The 22313-nt window shown below is 32.6% G+C and overlaps 1 protein-coding gene, 1 long non-coding RNA gene and 2 other non-coding genes across 5 annotated transcripts; 3 read left to right on the top strand and 1 right to left on the bottom strand.

Moving 5' to 3' along the window:
• Positions 1-257: 257 nt before the first annotated feature.
• On the top strand, positions 258-2487 carry LOC102615280 (uncharacterized). Of its 2 annotated transcripts, XR_008052488.1 has the most exons (5): positions 258-369; positions 538-588; positions 1339-1411; positions 2285-2317; positions 2408-2487. It is a non-coding gene; the product is annotated as an uncharacterized LOC102615280 (long non-coding RNA). The 2 variants fall into 2 exon arrangements; XR_003064010.2 differs by having other exon boundaries at positions 2285-2478.
• Positions 2488-7823: 5336 nt separating this feature from the next.
• On the top strand, positions 7824-7940 carry MIR169P (microRNA MIR169p). Its single transcript, NR_161570.1, has one exon. It is a non-coding gene; the product is annotated as a microRNA MIR169p (primary transcript).
• Positions 7941-9599: 1659 nt separating this feature from the next.
• On the top strand, positions 9600-9754 carry MIR169C (microRNA MIR169c). The gene has a single exon (NR_161504.1). It is a non-coding gene; the product is annotated as a microRNA MIR169c (primary transcript).
• A 10297-nt stretch (positions 9755-20051) lies between these two features.
• On the bottom strand, positions 20052-20483 carry LOC107175623 (uncharacterized). The gene has a single exon (XM_015527226.1). It carries the CDS (start codon positions 20481-20483, stop codon positions 20052-20054), a length of 432 nt encoding a protein of 143 aa, XP_015382712.1.
• Positions 20484-22313: the final 1830 nt, after the last annotated feature.

Raw genomic sequence — 22313 nt, 5'->3', positions numbered from 1 at the left:
CATAGCATTTTGTAAAAAAAGTTATAAAATAAATTGTTACTTAATAGTTTTTATGACATTCTTTGTAAAAGCTATTGGAAAAAACAAATTATAACATTTATAAAATGCTATAGAAATAAAAAAATCATTATAAAATAAATATTAAAAAGATACCTTTATATAAAGTGTTATAAAATTTATTTTAAAAAAATCTCCAAAATGGCGCTAATTTTTTTATATTGGCGCCCATTCTTCCCATCCCAAGAAAAAGCCCAAAATTTTCTCCAAATCCCTTTCATTTGTTTCTCTCTGCAGCTCTAAACTTTCTCTTTTTCCCTTTTCCTAATCGGTCAAAAGTAGTTGGTTCATCTTCTCAAATCAATCCATCAGGTATGTAAAAAGCTTTAAGCTTGTTACGTGCTTTAAAAGATCAAAAGGAATAATAAAAATAATACAAAGCTTTAAGCTTTCTATTACTTGCATTTTTTTTCCTTTTAGCTGTAAAAATAATAAAAATATCCTTTCTTTTTTATATATTTCATGGCTCCATGGTCTCAGGTCAAGTGAGGACTTTAAGATGATGGACAAAACTTGGGTTCAACTTAAAAGGTTTTTTAACTCACCAAATAAAAATTATGTATTTACTATTTTCTTATAATGTTATTAATTTTAATTGATATTTTATGTTTATTTGTAGAAATACAAAAGAATATCGTGAAGGAGTAAAAAAGTTTGTGGAAAATGCAACATTAAATGTAGAAAACCAAGGTTTAGTGAGATGTCCATGTAAAATATGTCAAAACCTATGTCATCAAAATGGTGAAACAATTGTACTGCATTTGTTGAAAGACGGGATGGATATGTCTTACACTACTTGGATTTGGCATGGGGAACAATTAGGGAAAAAAGTATTGATGTCAAAATGACTAATACATATAACATGTCTAGAGATGTAGATGATCATTATAGAGGTGTTCATGAAAATATTGATAAGCAGCAAGATAATTGCCCATTGAATTTTGTAGAAGATGCTGAAATCTCATTGTACCCAAGTTGCCCAAAGTACACTAGGTTATCTGCAGCGGCTGTCTTATATAAGCACAAGACTATGTACGGATACTCAAATAAGAGTTTTGATAACCTCTTGGAGATTTTGTGTGATATGTTACCCGAATTAAATACTATTCTGAATTCTTCTCATTAAGTTGAAATGTTATTGAAACCATTTCAACTAGATTGTATAAGGATACATACTTGTGTTAATGACTGTTGCTTGTTTAGAAATGACCTAGAGAAAAGTGAAACATGTCCTAAATGTGGATCTTCTAGCTGGAAGTTAGATGTTTTTCTTTTATGCAGTTCATTATAAAGCATGTCGTACGAGGATATATTTTGATTCATTTCAGCAATTCTGTGCGATCACTTTTATTAGGTATGGAAACACTTGTACCTAGCAAACTTTTGTATTTGTCATGTTAAGATAATGTATGCAGAATTGTTTATATCATTTTTGTATAATTTTTTATGATTTTCTGTAGTTGACCCTGTATTTTAAGAACTTACTGACAGACCTGGAAACAATGAATAAACTGTACTGATCGATTATATTCTAGAGTAATTCTTGAATATTTTGGCATTCTAGACTTAATTAGCTTTCATTTAAAATTAGTTTCATGTCAATATCATTTTTGTAGAATTTGTTGTGATATTTTGAATTCAACCCTGTATTTTAAGAACACTGACAAAGAACTTACTGACAGACCTGGAAACAATGAATAAACTGTATTGATCGGTTATATTCTAGAGTAATTCTTGAATATTTTTGCATTCTAGACTTAATTAGCTTTCATTTAAAATTATTTTCATGTCAATATCATTTTTGTAGAATTTGTTGTGAGTTTTTGAATTCAACCCTGTATTTTAAGAACACTGACAAATAACTTACTGACAGACCTGGAAACAATGAATAAACTGTATTGATTGGTTATATTCTAGAGTAATTCTTGAATATTTTTGCATTCTAGACTTAATTAGCTTTCATTTAAAATTAGTTTCATGTCAATATCATTTTTGTAGAATTTTTTGTGATTTTTTGAATTCAACCCTGTATTTTAAGAACACTGACAAAGAACTTACTGACAGACCTGGAAACAATGAATAAACTGTATTTATCCGTTATACTCTGGAATGCGTCATGAATATTATTGCATTCTAGACTTAAGTAGCATTCATTTAAAAGTAGTTTCATGTTAATATCGTTTTTGTAGAATATTTTGTGATTTTTTGAAGTTGCCCTGTATTTTAGGAACATTGGGGATGTACCATGTGTGCCCCAGAGGTAAATACTTAATATTGTTTTGAAGATTACTATATTTATATATGTTAAAAATGAGAAATTATGCCAATTCATTTTATATGTGATCAATAGAGTTCTCGACAAGCTTCCAAAAGAAAAAGGAAGGAAAGTATATCAAGTAGGTTTGAGTCTAGTGATGCACCAATTACGGAAATGAGGGCGAAGCAAGATATTCCATATACCGGAAGTCGAATGGGATATGCTCGTATGCAAGATAAGATGGTAAATCTTTAATTATATTCAAACAATATAGTAGTTATCTAGCTAGTGTCTGTTATTACTTTGAGATATATATATATAGTTAATTCTGACTTAAAAATATTTTCATTACAGAAGAAAAACAATTTATGTTGTCATAATTAATAATTTAGTAACTATCAACTTAATTATAATTAGAAATGTTGTTTTCTTTGTTTTGCTTATGAGTACATCATGTAAGCCCAAATCGGAAAGGCCAAAAGTGCAAGTTGTTGAATTGACTTGAAGTAGATGACGTAGTTGCAATAGGACGTTGGGTAACAAATGATCCTAATGCAATGGTGCATTGTGTAGCTCTTGGAAAAAATGCTTCTCGTGTGTGGGTAGATGAGATGAAAAATCCTTCTGCTGAGTTGTGGAAAAAATATGCAGATATGGAAACAATAGAAGATGCTTTGGGAAGTTCAATTGCATGACCAACAGAAGCGATTATTGTTATGGAAGATTAATTTTGGTATGAATGGTTAAAAGTTTAATTGAAGACAATATTTTGACTTAGTGTTTTGATTAGATGATTTTGATGGGTCTAAAGGTAGTGTTTTGGCTAGATGATTTTGATGGGTCTAATGGTATATATCATTGTTGGAGTGACTATTGGTATTTGTTAAACTTGGCATTCACAGTTTTGAATGATGTTTACTGTAATGCTAGGTCTTCTTTTGGACATTAACTTTAGTTTGTTTTTATATATGTATGATATTAATTTTTTCACTCTTAAAATACCTGATGGTATTTGTTGTTCATGAATTAATAAAATGTATTGTATTCCTTTTGTTAAAATTGTCAGTTTTAATTATAAATCATATTGTATTCGATTATGTTGTAAATATATGATAAATGCTATAAAGTAAAAAAAAAAATTACAAAATTAACCAAGCACAATGGCATTCCAGAAAAGATTAATATAGCATTACCAAACTTCATAAATGCTATCAACAGTTTGTAGCATGAAAACATGTTATGGCGTTTCGGCTAATGCTATAGACTCTTCGGCTAAATTAAAACATTGATATAAATGCTATAAATTACTTGAATAACAATTACTCCTTTAACATTTAAAAAACGTTATAAAAAAATAGCACTCCAAAAAACGCTCTATCATAATATTTGATAACGTTAAATAAATGTTATTATAGTGTTATAACAACATTTAACAACCGCTATATATCGATAGCGGTTTTTAAAAACGCTATAGAGAAAAGATAGCATGGGCAATCACGACATTAAATAAATGCTATAATAACGATAATATAACATTTTTTGAGCGCTATCAAAAGTCATATTTGTTGTAGTGTACAAAGAGTTGAATTTAGATAATTGAAATTGTAAGAAAACAAAAATTTAACGTTATGAATTTCATATTTTATTCATTATTTATTTTTTATTTGACTAATCATTAATTTATATTTTCAATGGACCCTAAAGGACTAAAAAAGATTATTATCGTATCCATTTAGCGAAATTATTAATATAGTACACTTGCACAAGTTGGGATTGAAAATTTTTATCATTTAATTAAAATTTTTAATTTATCGAATATTTATTTATCGAGGTTTTACGATAGTATATCTTGCACGACATAGGAACGACATAGTTACAAAGGCCTCTCCCATTTAAATAGAATGCCAATCAGCTCATGGGAATTGGAGAGAAAACGTTGGATCATTCGGAAGAAAAAAAAAACATTTTGATAGTTATTTTTACACTCATGAATTGGCACTTAAAAAATATTTTGATATGGTGTGGAAATTACACTTAAAAAATATAATAAGAGGTTAATAAAGTTGGAATATATTATGTACGGGCTTTTAAATAATATGCACAAACGATAAATCGGATGAAAAAACGAATGAGTTATTGGGTCTCCGAAATTATTTTTATTAGATAAACTACCACCTAAAAGTAGGATCACAAAAAAGAGGTATAATGGAGGAGGGGTTTTTATCTCTGTTATTGTTCACTTGATATTTACCTTCTAGTTGTTATTAGTTGTTATTTTACAAGATTTTAACCACTAAGCTCTCCACTTACACCAATAGCAAACTCGAGGACATCAACCTCTCTTACGGACTTACAGCCGTTTCTCTAAGTAAATCTAATTAATTATTGTTGGGTCAAATTTTTTATATCAACAAAATATAAAGTTTATCTACCGAATAACATGTCACCAATCAAGGCAATAGTTGTCATTTTAATTATCATTAATGCGATAACTTCGTAGTGATAGGAATCAAATGATGATCGAGTACAAAGCTATAATGATCCCAAAGATCATGATTAGCATTAGATGAAGATCTTCCTCCAGATATGATCGAATCATGACTATCTTGGCATTGATATATGACCAGAATCATAGCCATTATAAAATGTAAAGATGGTAAGAGTAATCAGTTGTGACCATTATGGAATGAAAAATATGAATAACCCAAATTATTGTATTTGAGTATTTTCCATTCGGATCATTCAATATCTTTGTTTATATTTGGCATTTGATCACTATTGAAAAAAGAGATGAAAGTTTATTTTATTTCTTTCTAAATTTGTCATGTGATCAGAGAGGGTTTTAAGAGTCTAATAGAAGCCAGCGATGTTGTTACATCCACTACATGGATGATGGCTTTGCAAGAGAGTGGTGGATTGAAATGTAATACAAGAGTGTGTGTCTTTAAAAGAATAATGGTGAATTAGGTTTTCTCACCTTCTCTAAGTACGGAGTCTTAGATCTTAGGAGTGCTTTGGCCGGATTTATGCTTAAGAAAAGGAAAAAAGAGAAAAATATTGGGTTTCAGTTGAAGCTAATTAATGAGAAGGAAAAAAAAATTAGCAATCACTTCCAACATACAAAGATGGATTTGTTAAGAAAATTCTGAACACGACAATCGAGGTTGAAAACTGAGTTAATCAATTTTTTTTTTTAATATCGATAACAAAATTTATAATAAAATGAGTGATTGTCTTAATTTTTGTTAATCAATTCAAATATTGATTGTTGTATTATTTTTTTCAGTCTATAAATGAAATTATCCATAGGCTATCTTGACTTTTAAGTAATTTTATTTATTTGACCAATGTGTCTTTAAAAAACGAAGGAACAAAAAAATTAATTTGAATTTCCCAGCCCTCTACCTCAAATAAAAAGATATCGAATAAGTTGAGTCTTTGCGCGCTCATGAATCAATATGAGTGAAATTTATTTATGTATAGTATTCTTTAAAATCTTTAGTGGGTTCTTTCATTTAGAAAAAAAACATACTATTCGTTACAAAGGGCATCTCTTAAATGGATTAGGTATTGCTTCTGGAATTCTTTTTATTGAAAGGGTTGCTTTTGGAATTTGGAATGTGGAATTTTGTATGACAAGAGGGAGATAGAAAAAGTGTCAGAGAGAGGGGCTAGGTCAATGGCGGTGGGAGGAAAGTCATGACCGACAGGTGCGACCGCAAATCATATCAATACTTTGTGATGGATCTTTCTTGATTTATCTTGTCCTCCTGTCTTTTCTGTGAGGTCAAAATCATCTAATGTCAATGGGATTTGAAGGGTCAGAGAGGCACATACCATTTATGCATGAAGGAAGATGCGATGATATATAGAGAGTAAACATGCATTATGACTTTAACTCTTAATTTTGCTTGCATTAATTGGCTCAATTTGTCAGTTTGGTTTTTTTTTTTATTATGATGAATAAATCTCCACTTGATTATGAGTCTTTGCCTAAAAACTTGTTATATATATATATATATATATATATATATATATATAGACGCACACAAAGAGAGAGAGAGAGTAATTATTCTCTGCAGCAGACACTCTTATTTTTTTTTTAATACGAACATGTTGTTAAGTGTAGTTTAGTAGAGTTATTTTTAATGCACTATAAAGCCGTGTGGTTTAATAGGATTAAAGCAGAATCTACTAAATCAGACGACTTAAAAGATATGTTTTCATGTGAAAAATATGTAAACTCGTACTAGAAAGTACTTTATCTCTCTATATATATTGAAAATTGTAATTTTTATTTGTTAGTATATTGAAATATGTATTTTTTATTTATTAATGGCACTTTCACTTTAACAAAATAAGAATATCGTCATTAGAGAATTATTATTATTATTATTATATATACTTGGATTTGATTACCGTGGATAGAGTCAAATTATCTCAAACCCACACAATAGACGAAGGCAACTAGTCAACTAAAACTGTTTAAAAACCGCTCAACCACATTTGATTTGCTTTGATAAATCAAAAAAGATTATTCTGATATGTGCTAGAAATGTCTAGTTGGCTTCAAAATCCGAATTGTAGCTTCTTTGTACGTTCGATACGTACAGCTTTTATATAGTGCTCTCGCAATCTTGCTGCATTTACTCTAGCTTTAAGGGATAGAAAGATAAAAGAAAGAAAAATGCTAAAGAAACTGAAGGAAGACAGAAGGAAAAACAGTATGAACTAAAACATCATATGTTAACTGTTTATTTCATCTTTTTCTTCTCACACCTTATGATGTTATAATTATTTCTATTTTCCTTCTGTTTAATTTTTCTATTTATATAACAGTTCTCTAAAATAAAATAAAATAAAGATTTTATTAATATAGAAAGTTATAAAATCGTACAATTTAGAATTGAGACCCAATATTTTGTTAAAAAAGAAAAATTAGGCCCAAATGATTAATTCTCTCAACGCAGGCGCTATATATATATATATATACGAGACATAGAGAATTTCAACTTAAATATTGATAAATTTATAAGAATAAGGAAGCTAACTACTAATAACGTATTAAGGGATTGGAGGAGCTAAAAGTAAGACAATTAAGCTGTTGCCTGAGATCAGTGTGCTTGGTGTTGGAAGATTGAGACCTTCAGAGGGATCATGGAAATTCTTTCTCCAGAATCCAAATGGAAATTTTAGAAAGAAAAGTGAATTCCTTGCATGGGTCAATGGCCAATGCAGCTATGTCCAACTAAATTATGCACTTGATAAGTAAAAGAAAATTCTCTGATTTTCTAGTGAAAGTAAATTCTAAATAGTAAAAGAATCAAAATTAAGTTAAGGATATTGAAATAATTATTGGTGATCGGAACCTCATCTTTAAATAGAGGCTATAAATAGACAATGGAAAACGTAGAAATGGCATTACAGTGTTGCATGAATGCACATTAACCTGGGAAGAGAGGTCTATATTAACAGAGGAAGAGAGGTCTAACATGAAGAAAAGAGTGCTAGTTTGGTAGCCAAGGATGACTTGCCTCATCTGTCCTCAATGGTCTTTCAAAAAATGTTGAACATTTATAAAGCCCTTGTGTGGTAGCAGGCAATCTCATTGACTAATTTGACAGACTCTTTTCTTTCATGCTAGCCTTCCTTTTCTTCAACAAGTCATAAGCAATTGGACAAGCAATGCTGCTTAATTAGAAGAATACTATGTCGTAAGATTAATCAAGATGGGAGGGTCTTACATGCAGATAACAGTATTGTTTGGTAGCCAAGGATGACTTGCCTGCGGCTTGCGATATTATTCAGTGTTTAGTTAACAAACACACATGCATGACAATATTCAAATAAGAGAAATTGCATACACGAGAGTACTTAACACTTTCTTCATAATTGGACCAATGCTGTTGGATAAAAGAAGTGTCGACGAACTGATGTTGTCATTGGAATCATGTGCTCAAGAATATAAGAGGATATAAAAAGAGGTGGAAGGGGAATTGGTCAATGATTATGCAAACAAATTAAAGCTATAAATCGTTTCGAAGACATATTTTTCTTGATGATTACATCTCGATTTATGTATGGTCAAAATCATCGAATGTCAAAGGGCTTAATTTGGAGGTTGAGTCATGAATTTACTAGAAATGAAAAAGAGGACAGAGAAGCCCATTCACGTGGTTAATTGAGAAAATCTCTCCTCTTGACTGATTCGAGAGAAGAATTTAAGCACGTATTTTATGCTTGACAATCATACATGGCCTAAAAAAATGACATGATATTCAATATTATCAGTCAATAATTAGTAAAACCTTGACTTTGATATTATGTTAGATAAATCATTTAACCTAAAATCTAAAGTTATTACCTAACATTACCATCAAATACAAGATTTGACAATTTGCACCAAATTGAGGAAATCCAAACTGCCTAAATGCACGCACATGCCGGCATCAACGTGAAACCTGGCCAAGAAGGCAAGCAAGATATACAGTGATATATCATCTTACTTCATACAAATGTTGACATCATTTCGAAGAGCAGAGCTAACTAATAAGGTCAAAATGCAAGCTGCATAGCATGTGTGTCTTGTAAGCATGCAGTTAGCTAAAAAACCGAAACCTTTTGGGGCTTTTAAATTTTAATTTTCTTCTATCAGCGGAAATTTTGAAGAATTGCTTGAAGGTGGGGTCACAGCAACTAATTAGGAGAATACATTCCGTTATACACGTCAAGCTAATAATGGAATATTTAACTTGATAAATCATAAATGGGTAAAAGTCTGTAAAAGAATAAAAGACAAGAAAGCTCATCACGCTGACCGTCACGCCAATTTCATGATAAGATCACGATATGTAAATTATTATGTGGCGATCCGAATATAATCTTTATTCTTTTGAGTGGTTATAAATAGAAACTTGAAAACTTAGTATTGGCATCCCATCAGTGCATCAATAATTTTAGAGAGGAAGGGACGCCTAACATGAAATTAAATGAGTCTTGCAGAGTAGCCAAGGATGACTTGCCTAATCTCTTGCTAGTGGCTTCAAAATGTCGATTAGTTAAATTCAATTATCTCATTAAGACCCTGGATGGGTGTTAGGCAGTTATCTTGGCCAACTTGACAGACTCTTTTCTCTCATGCTAGGCCTTCTGTTCTTCACTCCAAATAAGATCTCAAAACACTATACACACACACACACACATATATATTAATTGCATTGTGTGGTTGGAGAGGATGCATGTTTTGCATCGTATTGAAGCATGTATAATATAATAAGGAAGAGGGGCCTTACATGAAGAGAGGAGAAATGTTTGTTAGCCAAGGATGACTTGCCTGCGTCATGCAAGAGGGTTTCGAGTAGCTATAGAAAAGCTCTACTGTTTGGTTGCCAGGCAGTCTCCTTGGCTAAGCTGACAGCCTCTTCTCTTTCATGCTAGGCCTTCCCTTCTTGCCCCCGAAAAGAGCTTAATGAGCCTGCAGCTTCTACAATATTCACCAATGTCGTGTGAACCGCCACAAGCTCCAGGATTGATCAGGTATATATTTCAACCTGGGGAAAATATACGCTAGGATACTAATATACCGTAGTTAGAATTTATTACGTTTACTATATATATGGATGAAGAAATTAATTTTGATGATGTATGACAATAAGGAAAGCAGAAATCAATTACTAAATTATTGGTTACATTAAAAATATATATATATATTAGGGTGAGACTATTTGCACTTTAAAAATTATTTTAAATATTTTATTAGTTTTATTTTATATAATTTTTAAAATGTCAAAAATGTCCTGAAATATTTAAATTAATTAATTTAATTGAACCGTAATCAACCTATCAAGCCCAGTCAAAAAATAAATTAAAAAAATTAACAACACTTACAACAAATGAAATCAAAGTAAAATTTGTAAACAACATCTTTAACACAATTTAATGATTAGTTTTAGGGAAATTTGTAACCTATTCCCAAATAAATTGACATTTTGCACCGCGTCCCTAACAAATTTGACTTGTTGCACTGCGCACCCAAAAAAATTGACATTTTTGCACCACGCCCCCAATTCCGTTATTTTCTCAGTTAAGTTTAACGGTGGAGGGGTAAAATTGGAAGTTTATTCCTTAAATTAATTTTAATGGGAATTCTCTTTATTGTAATTAAAATAAAAATCTTTAAAAAATTAAAGGAAAAATAATAGTGGTGACAATGTACATGTAACAAGAAATTTTTTTATTACAATTAAAATAAAAATCTTTAAAAAATTAAAGGAAAATAATAGTGGTAATAAATGTACATGTAACAAGAATTTTTTTTATTAAAATTGAAATAAAAATCTTTAAAAAATTAAAGAAAAAATAATAGTGGTGACAATGTACGTGTAATAAGAAATTTTTTTTATTGCAATTGAAATAAAGATCTTTAAAAAAATTAAAGGAAAATAATAGTGGTGACAAATGTACATGTAACAAGAATTTTTTTTATTAAAATTGAAAAACAAATCTTAAAAAAATTAAAGAAAAAATAATAGTGGTGACAATGAACATGTAAGAAGAATTGTTTTTTTTATTGCAATTGAAAAAAAAACCTTAAAAAATTAAATGAGCTAAAAATTTTGTTTTTTTACATAGAGGGGCATTTTTGTCATTCAATCAAAAGTTAAACGGAGCCGTTAAACTTAACTGAGAAAATAACGGAATTGGGGGCGTGGTGTAAAAATGTCAATTTTTTTGGGTGTGCAGTGCAACAAGTTAAATTTGTTAGGGACGTGATGCAAAATGTCAATTTATTTAGGGGTAGGTTACAAATTTCCCTTAGTTTTATAGTCAAAAGAAGTGGCCATCTAACAAAAGGAGAAGAAGACGCTAGGAGATGCCGATACTGGATGCAGCTCCAGTTGATTTGACTTCGTTTTTAGCTTCCTCTCTTTCTTCTGGTCTTTTTTTCTTTTAATCCAAAAAACAAAAATATGGTTATCTGGATAATATTCTTTTTACTTTATTTTTGAAAATTCAAAAGGGTCGCACATATCTTGTAATCAAAATATTTTAAAATCTAGATTTGCTCATTGTTCAACTAAGGTTTTTTAAGATGTGACAGTCCTAGATATCTTAAATACTGGATGTAAAATACTTTGTGGTTAGAGGAACGAAGAACAATACCTGATTCCTTTAATTGAACTGGATTAAACTTGAAATCTTCGCGAATCCTTATTGATTTTACTCGAGTGTGTGCATGCAAGAAACACTTTCAACACTCAAGTCAGTTTTTGATTTTTTGAATATTTTTTCAAGAACATAATTTCTCTGAATTTGGCCAAAAGATCATTTCACAAGCTTTTGGCTGTTATTTATAGACGAGAGGTGGATGAAAGGCAAGAAAATTTATTTCAAATCTGAATTCTCTCCATTTGCTCTTTTGATTTGATTTAGATCATTAGATCTAATAACCATTTTTGTCTGTATTTAAATCCTTAGCACATGGTTTCATTAGTAACGATATGTTGTCGCTTATCAATATTTCCGGGTTGTTTATTGTTTATCCTTTCCAGATTGTCGTGTGAGTCATCTGGCGGATATTAACCTTTAAATCTAAGGTTTAAGTATATCTCGCATCCAGCATTGATTCTAAATCTGGAATAAATCTGAACCATGTCTATATTGGTCTTTAATTTGGGACCATCATAGTATATATCCGATTATTTGAATTAATCAATTTTTAATAGACACTTGGTGCGATGTCACTTGGTGCGATGTAAATGGTTATGTTTTCTGGCACTTACAAGATTGAATTCCTTTTAGGATTTAAAGCAAAAGAATTATTGGTTGAATAATGAGCTTTCAAAGTAGTTGTATTATAGTGGTTCACATTATGGGTGTTTTTGTAATAAATTATTTTATTAAAATAAGAGTATTTATACTAGTTTCTATAGCGTAAATAATCACATCCTAATTCTTCTCATCAAAATAACAATAATATGTTTTCTTGATCTATACCAACCGAAATCAGAATAAGCTACATTATCATTGATGTGTTTATTTTATCTTAAAATCGGAATTGATTATTTTAATTTACTAAAATGCCCTTAATTAATATCATTGTTATTATTTGTTAAAATAATTGTGATTATTATTATTCAAAAATTTATTATTAGAAAATTTTATTTTTAACAATAATAAAAATAATAATAACAATGTCCATAATAATAATAATAATAATAATAATAATCATCATCATCATCATCGTCAGCGATCGACAACGGCAACAACAGCAGCAAGTAGTAGTAGTAGCAGTAGCAATAGCAGCAAACAGTAGCAAAAGCTGTAAAGACAACAGTAAGCAGCAGTGACAATGACGAATGGCAGCAACATTGATATATTTTTTTTCAAATACATAAAGAAGGATGAAATGAGAATTTTAAAAATTGAGGAAGGTAGTATGGTCAGTCCAAATAATGAGAACTCTCATAATTATTCTTAATTTTAGATGGAGCATGCTGCTTTAATTCTAGTTATGCCTCTCATTTAAATAAGTAAACTCATTATTCATTCTCATTCCTTAATTCTCCTACAGATTGCTAATTAGAAAACAACCCATCAGTATCTTTCTCCTAAGAATTAAAGATGTTATTTTTTATAGTCAAGGATACAAATATGCTAAAAAGATATTGGCATTATCATTCGTAATGAAAAAAAAAATCCTTTAATTTCTAATTTATGTTGAAGCAGTTACTATTGAAGTCTAAGGCCTAACTCATTCCAAAAGTCTACCGACCAAATTCTATTGTAAAAGTCTACAAGCCTAACTCAACCCAAAAGCTAGTTTAGGAGTTAAGGGTTCCTCAAGTCATATATTTAATCCAAGTTCAATACTGAGTCGATATATGATATTTTCCCTTATACTTCCTTCACATAATAAGGTAGTATGAACTCACTCAGCATATGAGTTTGACTGTGATATCATATAGAATTTTACAGTCTTAACTCAACCCGAAAGCTAGCTCAAGAGTTAAGAGGGCCTAGGTTTTATATACTTAAACTTGACCTAAGTTGAATACTCAATCAATGTGAGATATTTTTCCTAGCAGGTACCATATCCATTATACAATGGAAAGCACAAATTTCCATTGATAGAAATAATAACCTATTCACAAGATCTCAACTCTTCTTACTTTAGTTTTTTGTCAATTTTGAGGGACAATATATATTTACAGACGATAAAAACATTTATTGGAAGTTTATAAATGCATTAAAAAAATAAAAATAAATAAACATCCAAGAGAAGGGGGACAAAATAGTCTAACTCTAACTTCAACACAACAAACTAAACTACGAATACCATCCAAACATCAACAAATACCATTGTCAACATACACGACACTTGGGTCGAAACTGATCAAGGAATGGAGAAGTCAAAAATGTCCCATTCAAAAACCAAAGCTCAACACAGCAAATTAACTTCAAACTCAACCTTCGCCAAGATTTACTACGAATTTTGTCAAAATCCTTCATTGGCTCTTAAATGGCAACCAAATGCCAAACATTAAGGCTACAAAATATGGCTGACGGTCCATTTGGAATTGCTTTTAAGATTTTCGAAAGTAATTTTGAAAGTTAATTTTGATATTTGATAAAAAATTTTAAAAATCATCATATCTTATAGTAAATTTTAAAAAGTAAGGAAGGAGTTACTTTTCAAAATCTAATTCTAAAATCAGTTTTATACTTAATATAATTCCATAATATCCTTATATATATTATAAGAATAAAAAATTATCCTTATTAATTAGTAAATAAAAAAGAGATTATTATTATTGCCAATCATATTGAGATGACAAAATAAAAAATTTAATAATATAAAACATTTGTTTTACCTATCAATCATTACATATATACAATAAAAAAAAATTATATACATGTTTCATAAATAAATTTTATTCAACATTATATCTATCTCAATCATTTATATTTACTGAGAAAAATTATATTCTACGAAAAAATCATCTCGTCATAGAATAAAGAATATCATTGCAAAATGCATTTTCCACAAAATAATTTTTTTTGAAACTCAGGGGCTAAATGCCCATCTTAGAAAATATTTTGCAACGAAATTATCTAGCAAAAATTTCATGCCAAATAGGTCGTATAACAATGATTTATTTCGTCTCAAATAGTTTACAAACCATTGCAAAAGAAGCTTGAAAATGTTCAAAAATTCATTTGCTAAATGACGCCTATTACAACTATTTATTTTGTCTCAGATTGTTTAAAAAAAAAAAAACGTTGCCAATAAGTTTGAAAATGACAAGGGAATTGAATTGGCTAACATCATGAAATAAAAAAAATTTTGTTGCTTAATATCATAATTTACAACAAAATTGGTTTAGTCGCAAGTTGGTACATTTGGAGACAAAATTTTCATTACGGAATATGAAAGAAATGAAAGTAATTTCACAATATGGATTACAGTAAATCAAACAAATTCTTATAGAATTACAATAATAATTAAAATCATTATGAAAATACAAGAATTATTATTATTGATGACGAATACATAAAAATTATTACAAAATATAAAATCTATTCTTTTGAAAGGAAACATAAATAAATCTAAATTTCTTAATTTTCTTCATCTCATTTCCTACAAACAGACAAAAATGCAAAAATTATTATATATTCTACCTACAGAGAACATAAATGTCAAAACACCAAATTTAAGACATTTGTTTTCATAAAACAAACAACTTAACATTTATATTCAGACTTTTATTTTTTGAGAAGGAAATTAAACTTTCATTAAAGTAAAAAAGAGAATACAGACTCCACATCAACTGGTAACGGTGCTATCCATACAACATTTCTATTACTCCTTAAAGCTAGCTTAGCCAAGGAGTGGGCATGAGCATTACATGATCTGGGGGTGTAATGGAAGCTAATGTGCTGGAAATCCTTCCTTTGATCTTAGATTTCAGAAATCACCCAAACAATCTCTGTTTTGCTGCCCTCTTGGTTGTTGATCAACTTCGCCACATCTTGACAATCCGTCTCCACCATTAATGAACTAAGAGCTGCATTTTTTGCCACAACTAATCCCCATTCAACAGCTTCTGCTTCTGCAGCCTTTACATCTCCAGTAAATTCTGTGATCTTGACAGTAACCACTATGATTCTGCTATTTGAATCTCAGATTACAGCTCTTAACCCTGTTATCCCTTTTTCATAGTTAACAACGGCATCCACATTAGCCTTGAAAACATTTGCAGGAGGAGGACCCCACTTTTGGCTCTTCATTGGATTATGCTTTCCCCCTGATCCTTGCCCTTGATGACTCACTCGTTTATAAGCCTCAACTACAGCCCCTGCTTTAGCCACTACTCGACAGCAGTCCATCTTTCTTCCCTCAAATATATTGTGATTCCTACCATACCAGATGGCCTAGTAATATGCAACAAAAATTTCTATGTCTGACTTGCTCAGCTTCTTAGTTATTTCGAGCATAACATTCCACATATCTTGGTTAGTAGCATCAGGAAAGCATATTTCAAAGGGAGCATGAACCCAAACCTTCCTTGCATCTTTTCAATGCACCAATGCATATGATACGATTTTCACTCCTTGTTTGCAGACGTGATTGTGAGGCTCTAGCAATATCTTTTTTTTTTTTTCCACAGGCTCTCGGCAGTGGGCAGTAGGTTTTGTTAAGCTCTCCACATAAATATTTTGATTTTTTTTTGGAAGTTGAAGGGTCCATAAACGGTTCCAGTGATTGAAGCTCTTATATGAACAGCTTGGCTTATCAGGGTACTTCATTTTTAAAGCTAGCTGATATCCACTTTTCACGGCATATAATCCTTTTTTTTTTTTTTATCAAAATGCCAGATTGTCTCATCCATTCTCAGCTTTTTCGGTAGAAGAATTCTCAAAATCTCCTTTACATCTTTTTCTGAAAACCACTGCTTTACCTTTCTGTGATCCTACTGGTTTTCAGAATTAATAAGCTCTGAGACTGTAGCTTCTGCTGGCAGATTTTGGATTGAGAGGGGCCTAAATGTTTCGGGCCTTGGTATCCAATTATCTCTGCAAATATGTATTTGTTCACCATTGCCAATCCTTTACCGAATTCCTTTTTGCAGCACTTGTCTTCCCCACAATATGCTCCTCCATATGTAAGATGGATTAGATCCAGCTTGAGCTCTCAAAGAAGTCTGACTTCTGAAAATACCTAGCCTTCAACACTTTGGAAACCAATAATTGCGGGTATTGCAGCAATCTCCATCCTCGTTTTGCCACTAAAGCCTGATTAAAACTAGACATCTCTCTAAATCTGAGGCCTCCTCTACTCTTTTCTTGGCTCATATTTTCCCACCTTACCCAATGGATTCCACGCTTGTCCTTTTTTAATCTCCACCAAAACTTCGCTATTGCCATCTAAATGTCATCGCATAGTCCTATAAGGAGCTTAAAAACGCTTATAGCATAGGCTGGAACTGCTTGAGCCACTGCTTTGATAATGACTTCTTTACCTCCACTCAAAAAGAATTTATGCTGCCAATTCGAAATCTTACTCACCACTTTGAGTTTCACTTAATTAAAGAAGTTTTTCTTGTTTCTTCCAACCATAGATGGCAAGCCTAAATACTTTTCGTGTCTAGACACCACCTTGAGTTCAAATATGCTCTTGATTGCATTAATTCTGCCTGCTGGGATTTTGCCACTGAAAACCATAGACGACTTGTCAAAATTGAAGAGTTATCCTGAGGCTGCAGCATAACGGTCGAAGATCGCTTTAAGAGCCTTACAACTATCAATTGAAGCTTTTGTGAACACCAAGCTGTCATCAGTGAAAAGTAAATGTGAAATAGTAATCTCCTTTCCAAACATCAGCCCCTAGAATTGATGATTTTGCTCTGCTTGTAGCAATAAGTTGGAAAAAGATTCTGCACATAAAATGAACAAATATGGAGACAGAGGGCAGCCTTGTCTAAGGCCTCTTTGCGGGTGAATCATCCCCTTAAGACTCCCATTTATGAGTATAGAGAAAGATGATGTGGTGATACAATTCATTACTAAGTCTACCCATTTATTTGGAAATCCCAACTTTGTCATTGTTTGTTTCAAAAAATCTCATTACACCCTATCATAGGCTTTGCTAATATCTAACTTTAAAGCCACTAACTCGTTTCTTTTCCCTTTATTGTGCCTAATTTTATGGAGGCACTTATAACTAATAATAATATTGTCGGTGATAAGTCTATTTGGGATAAATGCACTCTGAGACGGCAAAATAATTTGCACAAGTATAGGCTTTATTCTATTTGTTATAACCTTAGTGATAATTCTATAAATTACATTGCAAAAGCTGATGAGTCTAAACTCAGTGACTTTTCTAGGCTTATGAACTTTCAGAATTAAAGCAATATAAGTGTGGTTTAACGAAGTTAAGTTACCTCGTTCATTCAGAATATGCAGATAAGTTGAAACAACTCCACACTCCACTGCTTGCCAATACTTCTAAAAGGAAACAACAGGAAGTCCATCCGGACCAGGTGCCTTTGTGGGGCACATTTGGTTTAGAGCCTCCGAAATCTCCTCAGCTGTAAACGGCTGATTCAGCTGATTCTTTATGTCTTCAGTTATCTTTGGTAGCAATCTAGTTAAAGCAGCATTTATTTGAGCTTGGTTTGGCCTTAAAGAAGTGAAAATCTCTTGAAAGTACTCACAAAATTCTGCTTCCACATCAGCTTCCTCTTCTATCCAATGTCCTTGTTTATCCTCGATCCCCCAAATTTTGTTCTTTCGCTTCCTTGCTGAAGCCTTTAAATGAAAGAACTTAGTGTTTTTGTCTCCCTCTTTTAACCAGTCAGCCCTTGATCTTTGCTTCCAGTACATTTCTTTATCAATCAACAAATTATTGATTCTCCTCTCTAACTTTTTAATTTCATCTCCGCTGTTGTAATGTTTAAAATTCTATTTCAATCTTTTTAGCTGCTTCGTCATCTGCTTTAACTCTTTTTCTCTTCCCCCGAACTCCTGCTTGCTCCACCATTTAAGCTTAGCCATAGAACTTTGGCGGATTTTTTAAATTGAAGTACTGGATTCTTATATTTCCATTTCCCTTGACTACTTCATTCCTCCTGAACAATGCTCTTGCACGTATCATAGGCACTCCACATATCTTCATAATCAATCATACGAGGTGCATTCCTCTCATAACTGACACTTAATCCTATGAGGTGCGTTCCTCTCATAACGGACACTTTTACCTCTTTCTTGAACTTCCATCAACACTGGGCAGTGATCAGAGCTCATACTTAAAAGGTTTGTTGCTGCATGATCATAAAAATTGTTAACCTAATCCCTACTACACAGAAACCTGTCCAATCTCTTCTCAACAAGATGTGGGCTAAATCTCTGGTTAGACTAAGTAAAAGGGTAGCCTGTGCAACCTAAATCCACTAAATTACAGGCTTGAGTAGCCTCTTTAAAACTAGCCATCATACTCAAATTTTGATCCTTCACACTGCATTTCTCATTTAGGCTCAAAATTTCATTAAAATCACCAAAACATAACCACGGGAGATTACACAAACTTGACAGCCTTCGAAGCAGCGTCCAAGTGTGTTGTTTTTGTTGCATTTCTGGATGTCTGTATATCCCCGTGCATCTCCATTGCTTTCCATTCTCTAGCTGGACTACAACATCTATGTGGTGATTACTATATGAAGTGATATTTACAAGGACCTCTGTGTTCCAATATAACACTAGCCCTCTTTTTAAGCCCATCCTATTTATAACAAATCAATTCTCAATACTTAGCCTTCTACACTCCTCTCTAGCTTGTACAACCAACAACTTAGTTTCACAGAAAAAACAAATCTGAGGCCTATGCGTTTGGAGAATATTCTTTACTTCTAGACGCACCCGGGTATTCCCCAAACCCCGAACGTTCCAATTTAGATTTTCATGGCTCCCGACGGGGTTGTTCGCCAGCCACCGCCGATACATCCTCTTGCATTTCTGCTGAATCTTCACTTACCACATCTTCAAGATTCTCCCAGTTCAACGTAGTTTTAACTGCAGGGGGATATAACTGGGGTTTGTTAGTTAAAAGCTAGCATGGGCTCGTGAGCTTTGATCTTTTCTTTTCTGGGCTTAGTTTACCATTCTTAGTTCTAGGCCTTTTAGTCACAAGCACCTCAGTTGCACTTGCTTCTCCACTTATTGAATTTCTAGCTTTGGACTTCCACTTCTTCCTTTTGGGCTTCAGAGCAACATCCTTCAGCCCATTTATCTCTTCTTCCTTGTCATTCTCCTTTTGAACTTGCATGGGCTTTTTGGTAATCCATTCCACAAAGTTTATTCTCTCATTTTTAACCTTAGTTTCCTTCCCGCCACTCTTTCCCTCATTTTTGCACAGAGTTCTAGTTGAGTCCATGGTATCATCTATGTTAGCTTGCACCTTACTGCTTGTCAACGTCTGCCTCAATCCTTTAGTATTATGCATTGATTGCCCTTCACATACTTCTGCCACATGTTGCCCTCTCATTTGTTCTGCATTTTTATTTTGCTCAGCATGGGTTGCCCCTAACCCGCTTCCACTAACCAGGTTGGGTTGCAAGTGTTGCAGTTGCTGTTGTTTCAAATTTACAGGTGGAGAGTTTGGTTTATGGTGCTCTTTACTCTATCCCTCTTTGTCTCTATTAAGCTTTGCTCTCTCGGTTGTGGTTTTGGCCCTCAGCTAACTCCTATATGGCAATTTATCCTTTCGATGTCCTTGGTACTTGAGGCACTCTCTGTATTGGTGTCCTAGGATACCACAACAAAAGTAAAAGTCTAGCAATCTCTCATACAGTACTGCCATTGGAATCTTCTTCTTGCCTTCTTCCTCTAGAAATAAGATCTTTTTAAGGGGTTTTGTAACGTTTACCGAAATTCTTAATCGAGCATATAGGCCGATGCACTCCTCATCATCATCTGTTTCAACCTCCTCAACATCTCCAATTTTCTCTCCCAATTTTTGGATTGCGCCTTTATGCATACACATAAAAGGCACATTGTGGATTTGTACCCAAAAGGACGTATGTGTGAACTGTTGATTATTAACATCTCTTATGCCCTTCGGTTCTATCATAACAATCAACGCACCAGCAAAGTGCCAAGGCCCTCCCATGTTGGATCTAAATTGATTACAGTGAACCCTAACTCATCAACATTAACCCATCTATCATCTACCCAATCGCACTTGAAAAGTATGTTCTTTAACCCCCAGATAATCAAGCTGCCAAATTTCACCGACAACCCCATAAAAAGGCATATCCCCAGAATGATGATTTTTGTCTTTCGAACTTGAAATCTATAAAGTGTTAGCAACCACATAAACGCCACTATTTTGTGTTATGCGGTTGCTGTCCCGATCTCTCGTAGCAAAATTAAAACCATTAATACAGTAGCCATCATATGTAAGCACGCTGGAGCGTGGTTTGTTTGACAGCCACCATACTTTTTCGTCAACCACTACATTATTTGCTTTATCAGTTGTTACCTATTGTTCAATTAATAAAATCACAATAATTAGTTGAATGAGAAAAGTTTGTGTGCCTTTACTTGGGTACTTTTATTAGATCTAATGAAGTTAATCTAACCTTTTGTTTCAGCCAATCAGCAAACGTACGGGAGTGCTCGGTTGGCAACCATAAAGGCTTTTTTAATTGACGAGGGTGTGTTGATTGCAATAAGGCCAAATGCCCCCTAAAATTATACCAATAGAATTAATAAAATTGAAAAAAATTAACGAAAAAGAAGTTCAAATTTTCAGTCACATACTCTATGTATGGTTGAATCTCGAGGGTGTTCACTAAACCACATCGGTGCGCTTACAAACCACATCGGTGCGCTTACGCCAATGTAGGGCTATCAACCACCTTAATATTTGCACCTCCGAGTGGCCTTTCGACTGTAAAATCAATTAGACAACCAGTAGGTAGTCCGATTGAATTACAATTTGAAAGGTATTCAGCACAAAATAGTGCTTCCTCAACAATATAGCACTCTGCAATGCAACCTTCAGGACGGTATCGGTTGCGTACATAACCCTTTATAGGTTTCATTTCTGTCTCAAATGGATACATCCATCGAAGGTAAACTGGGTTACATAATCTAACTTCTTCAACTGGATGGACTATTAAATGGACTATTATATCGAAGAAGGCAGGTAGGAAAGATTGTTCTAAATTGTATAAGGTGATTGTAAGTTCTTTTTGCAATTGGTCTAGAGAATTGGGCTCTACTACCTTAGAACACAAAGAATTAAAGAAGAGGCACAACCTAATTATGACAGATCTAACATTTTGAGGTAAATAATTTCGAATTGCTAATGTTAGTGGTTGTTGCATCAAGGTGTGACAATCATGAGACTTAAGCCCGTGAAAACGACAATCATCCATTGAAACAATATTTCTAAAATTAGAACAATAGCCATCAGGAACTTTGACACTTTGTAAGGTTTCACAGAACATTTTTTTTTCCTTCTTACTTAAAGTGTACGGGGCAGGGGGTAGGATTTTGTTTTGTTCATCAGGAGCTAATGTACTAAATGCTTTGTTAATTTTTTTCTTCAAGCTCTGGATGTGTAAGAACTTTTCTAGCATTAATTCCATCTTTTTTTTTCCCCGGTTGATGGAGTAATGTGCCATAGATGCTCTCGCATACATTTTTCTCAATATGTATCACATCTAGTTGATGGCGAACTAACAAATGTTCCCAATATTCTAAATCAAAGAAGATTTATATCTTTTTGTACAGCAACTAAGCTACATCCCTATTACCCTGACCCTCACCTTCACCTTCACCTTACTGTTACCCTTACTGTCACCCTCACCTTTACCATTATTGTGACCTTCAACCTCACTCTGTTTTTGCTTTTTTTGGACCTTTTTCCCAAACTTGGTGTCAATGTCAGCCACCAAGTTTAAGATCTTTGTATCAGACAAAGGCTTAGGAG

This window comes from Citrus sinensis, chromosome 2 (assembly GCF_022201045.2).
Source record: "Citrus sinensis cultivar Valencia sweet orange chromosome 2, DVS_A1.0, whole genome shotgun sequence".
Lineage (NCBI taxonomy): Eukaryota > Viridiplantae > Streptophyta > Magnoliopsida > Sapindales > Rutaceae > Citrus > Citrus sinensis.
Note: the sequence above shows the minus strand (reverse complement) of the source record. Positions and strands in the feature narration are given on the sequence as shown.

What these genes read in the sequence shown, in the direction of transcription:
- LOC107175623 (XM_015527226.1), bottom strand. Translation starts at nt 20,483, where the DNA reads ATGGGAGGGCCTTGGCACTTTGCTGGTGCGTTGATTGTTATGATAGAA.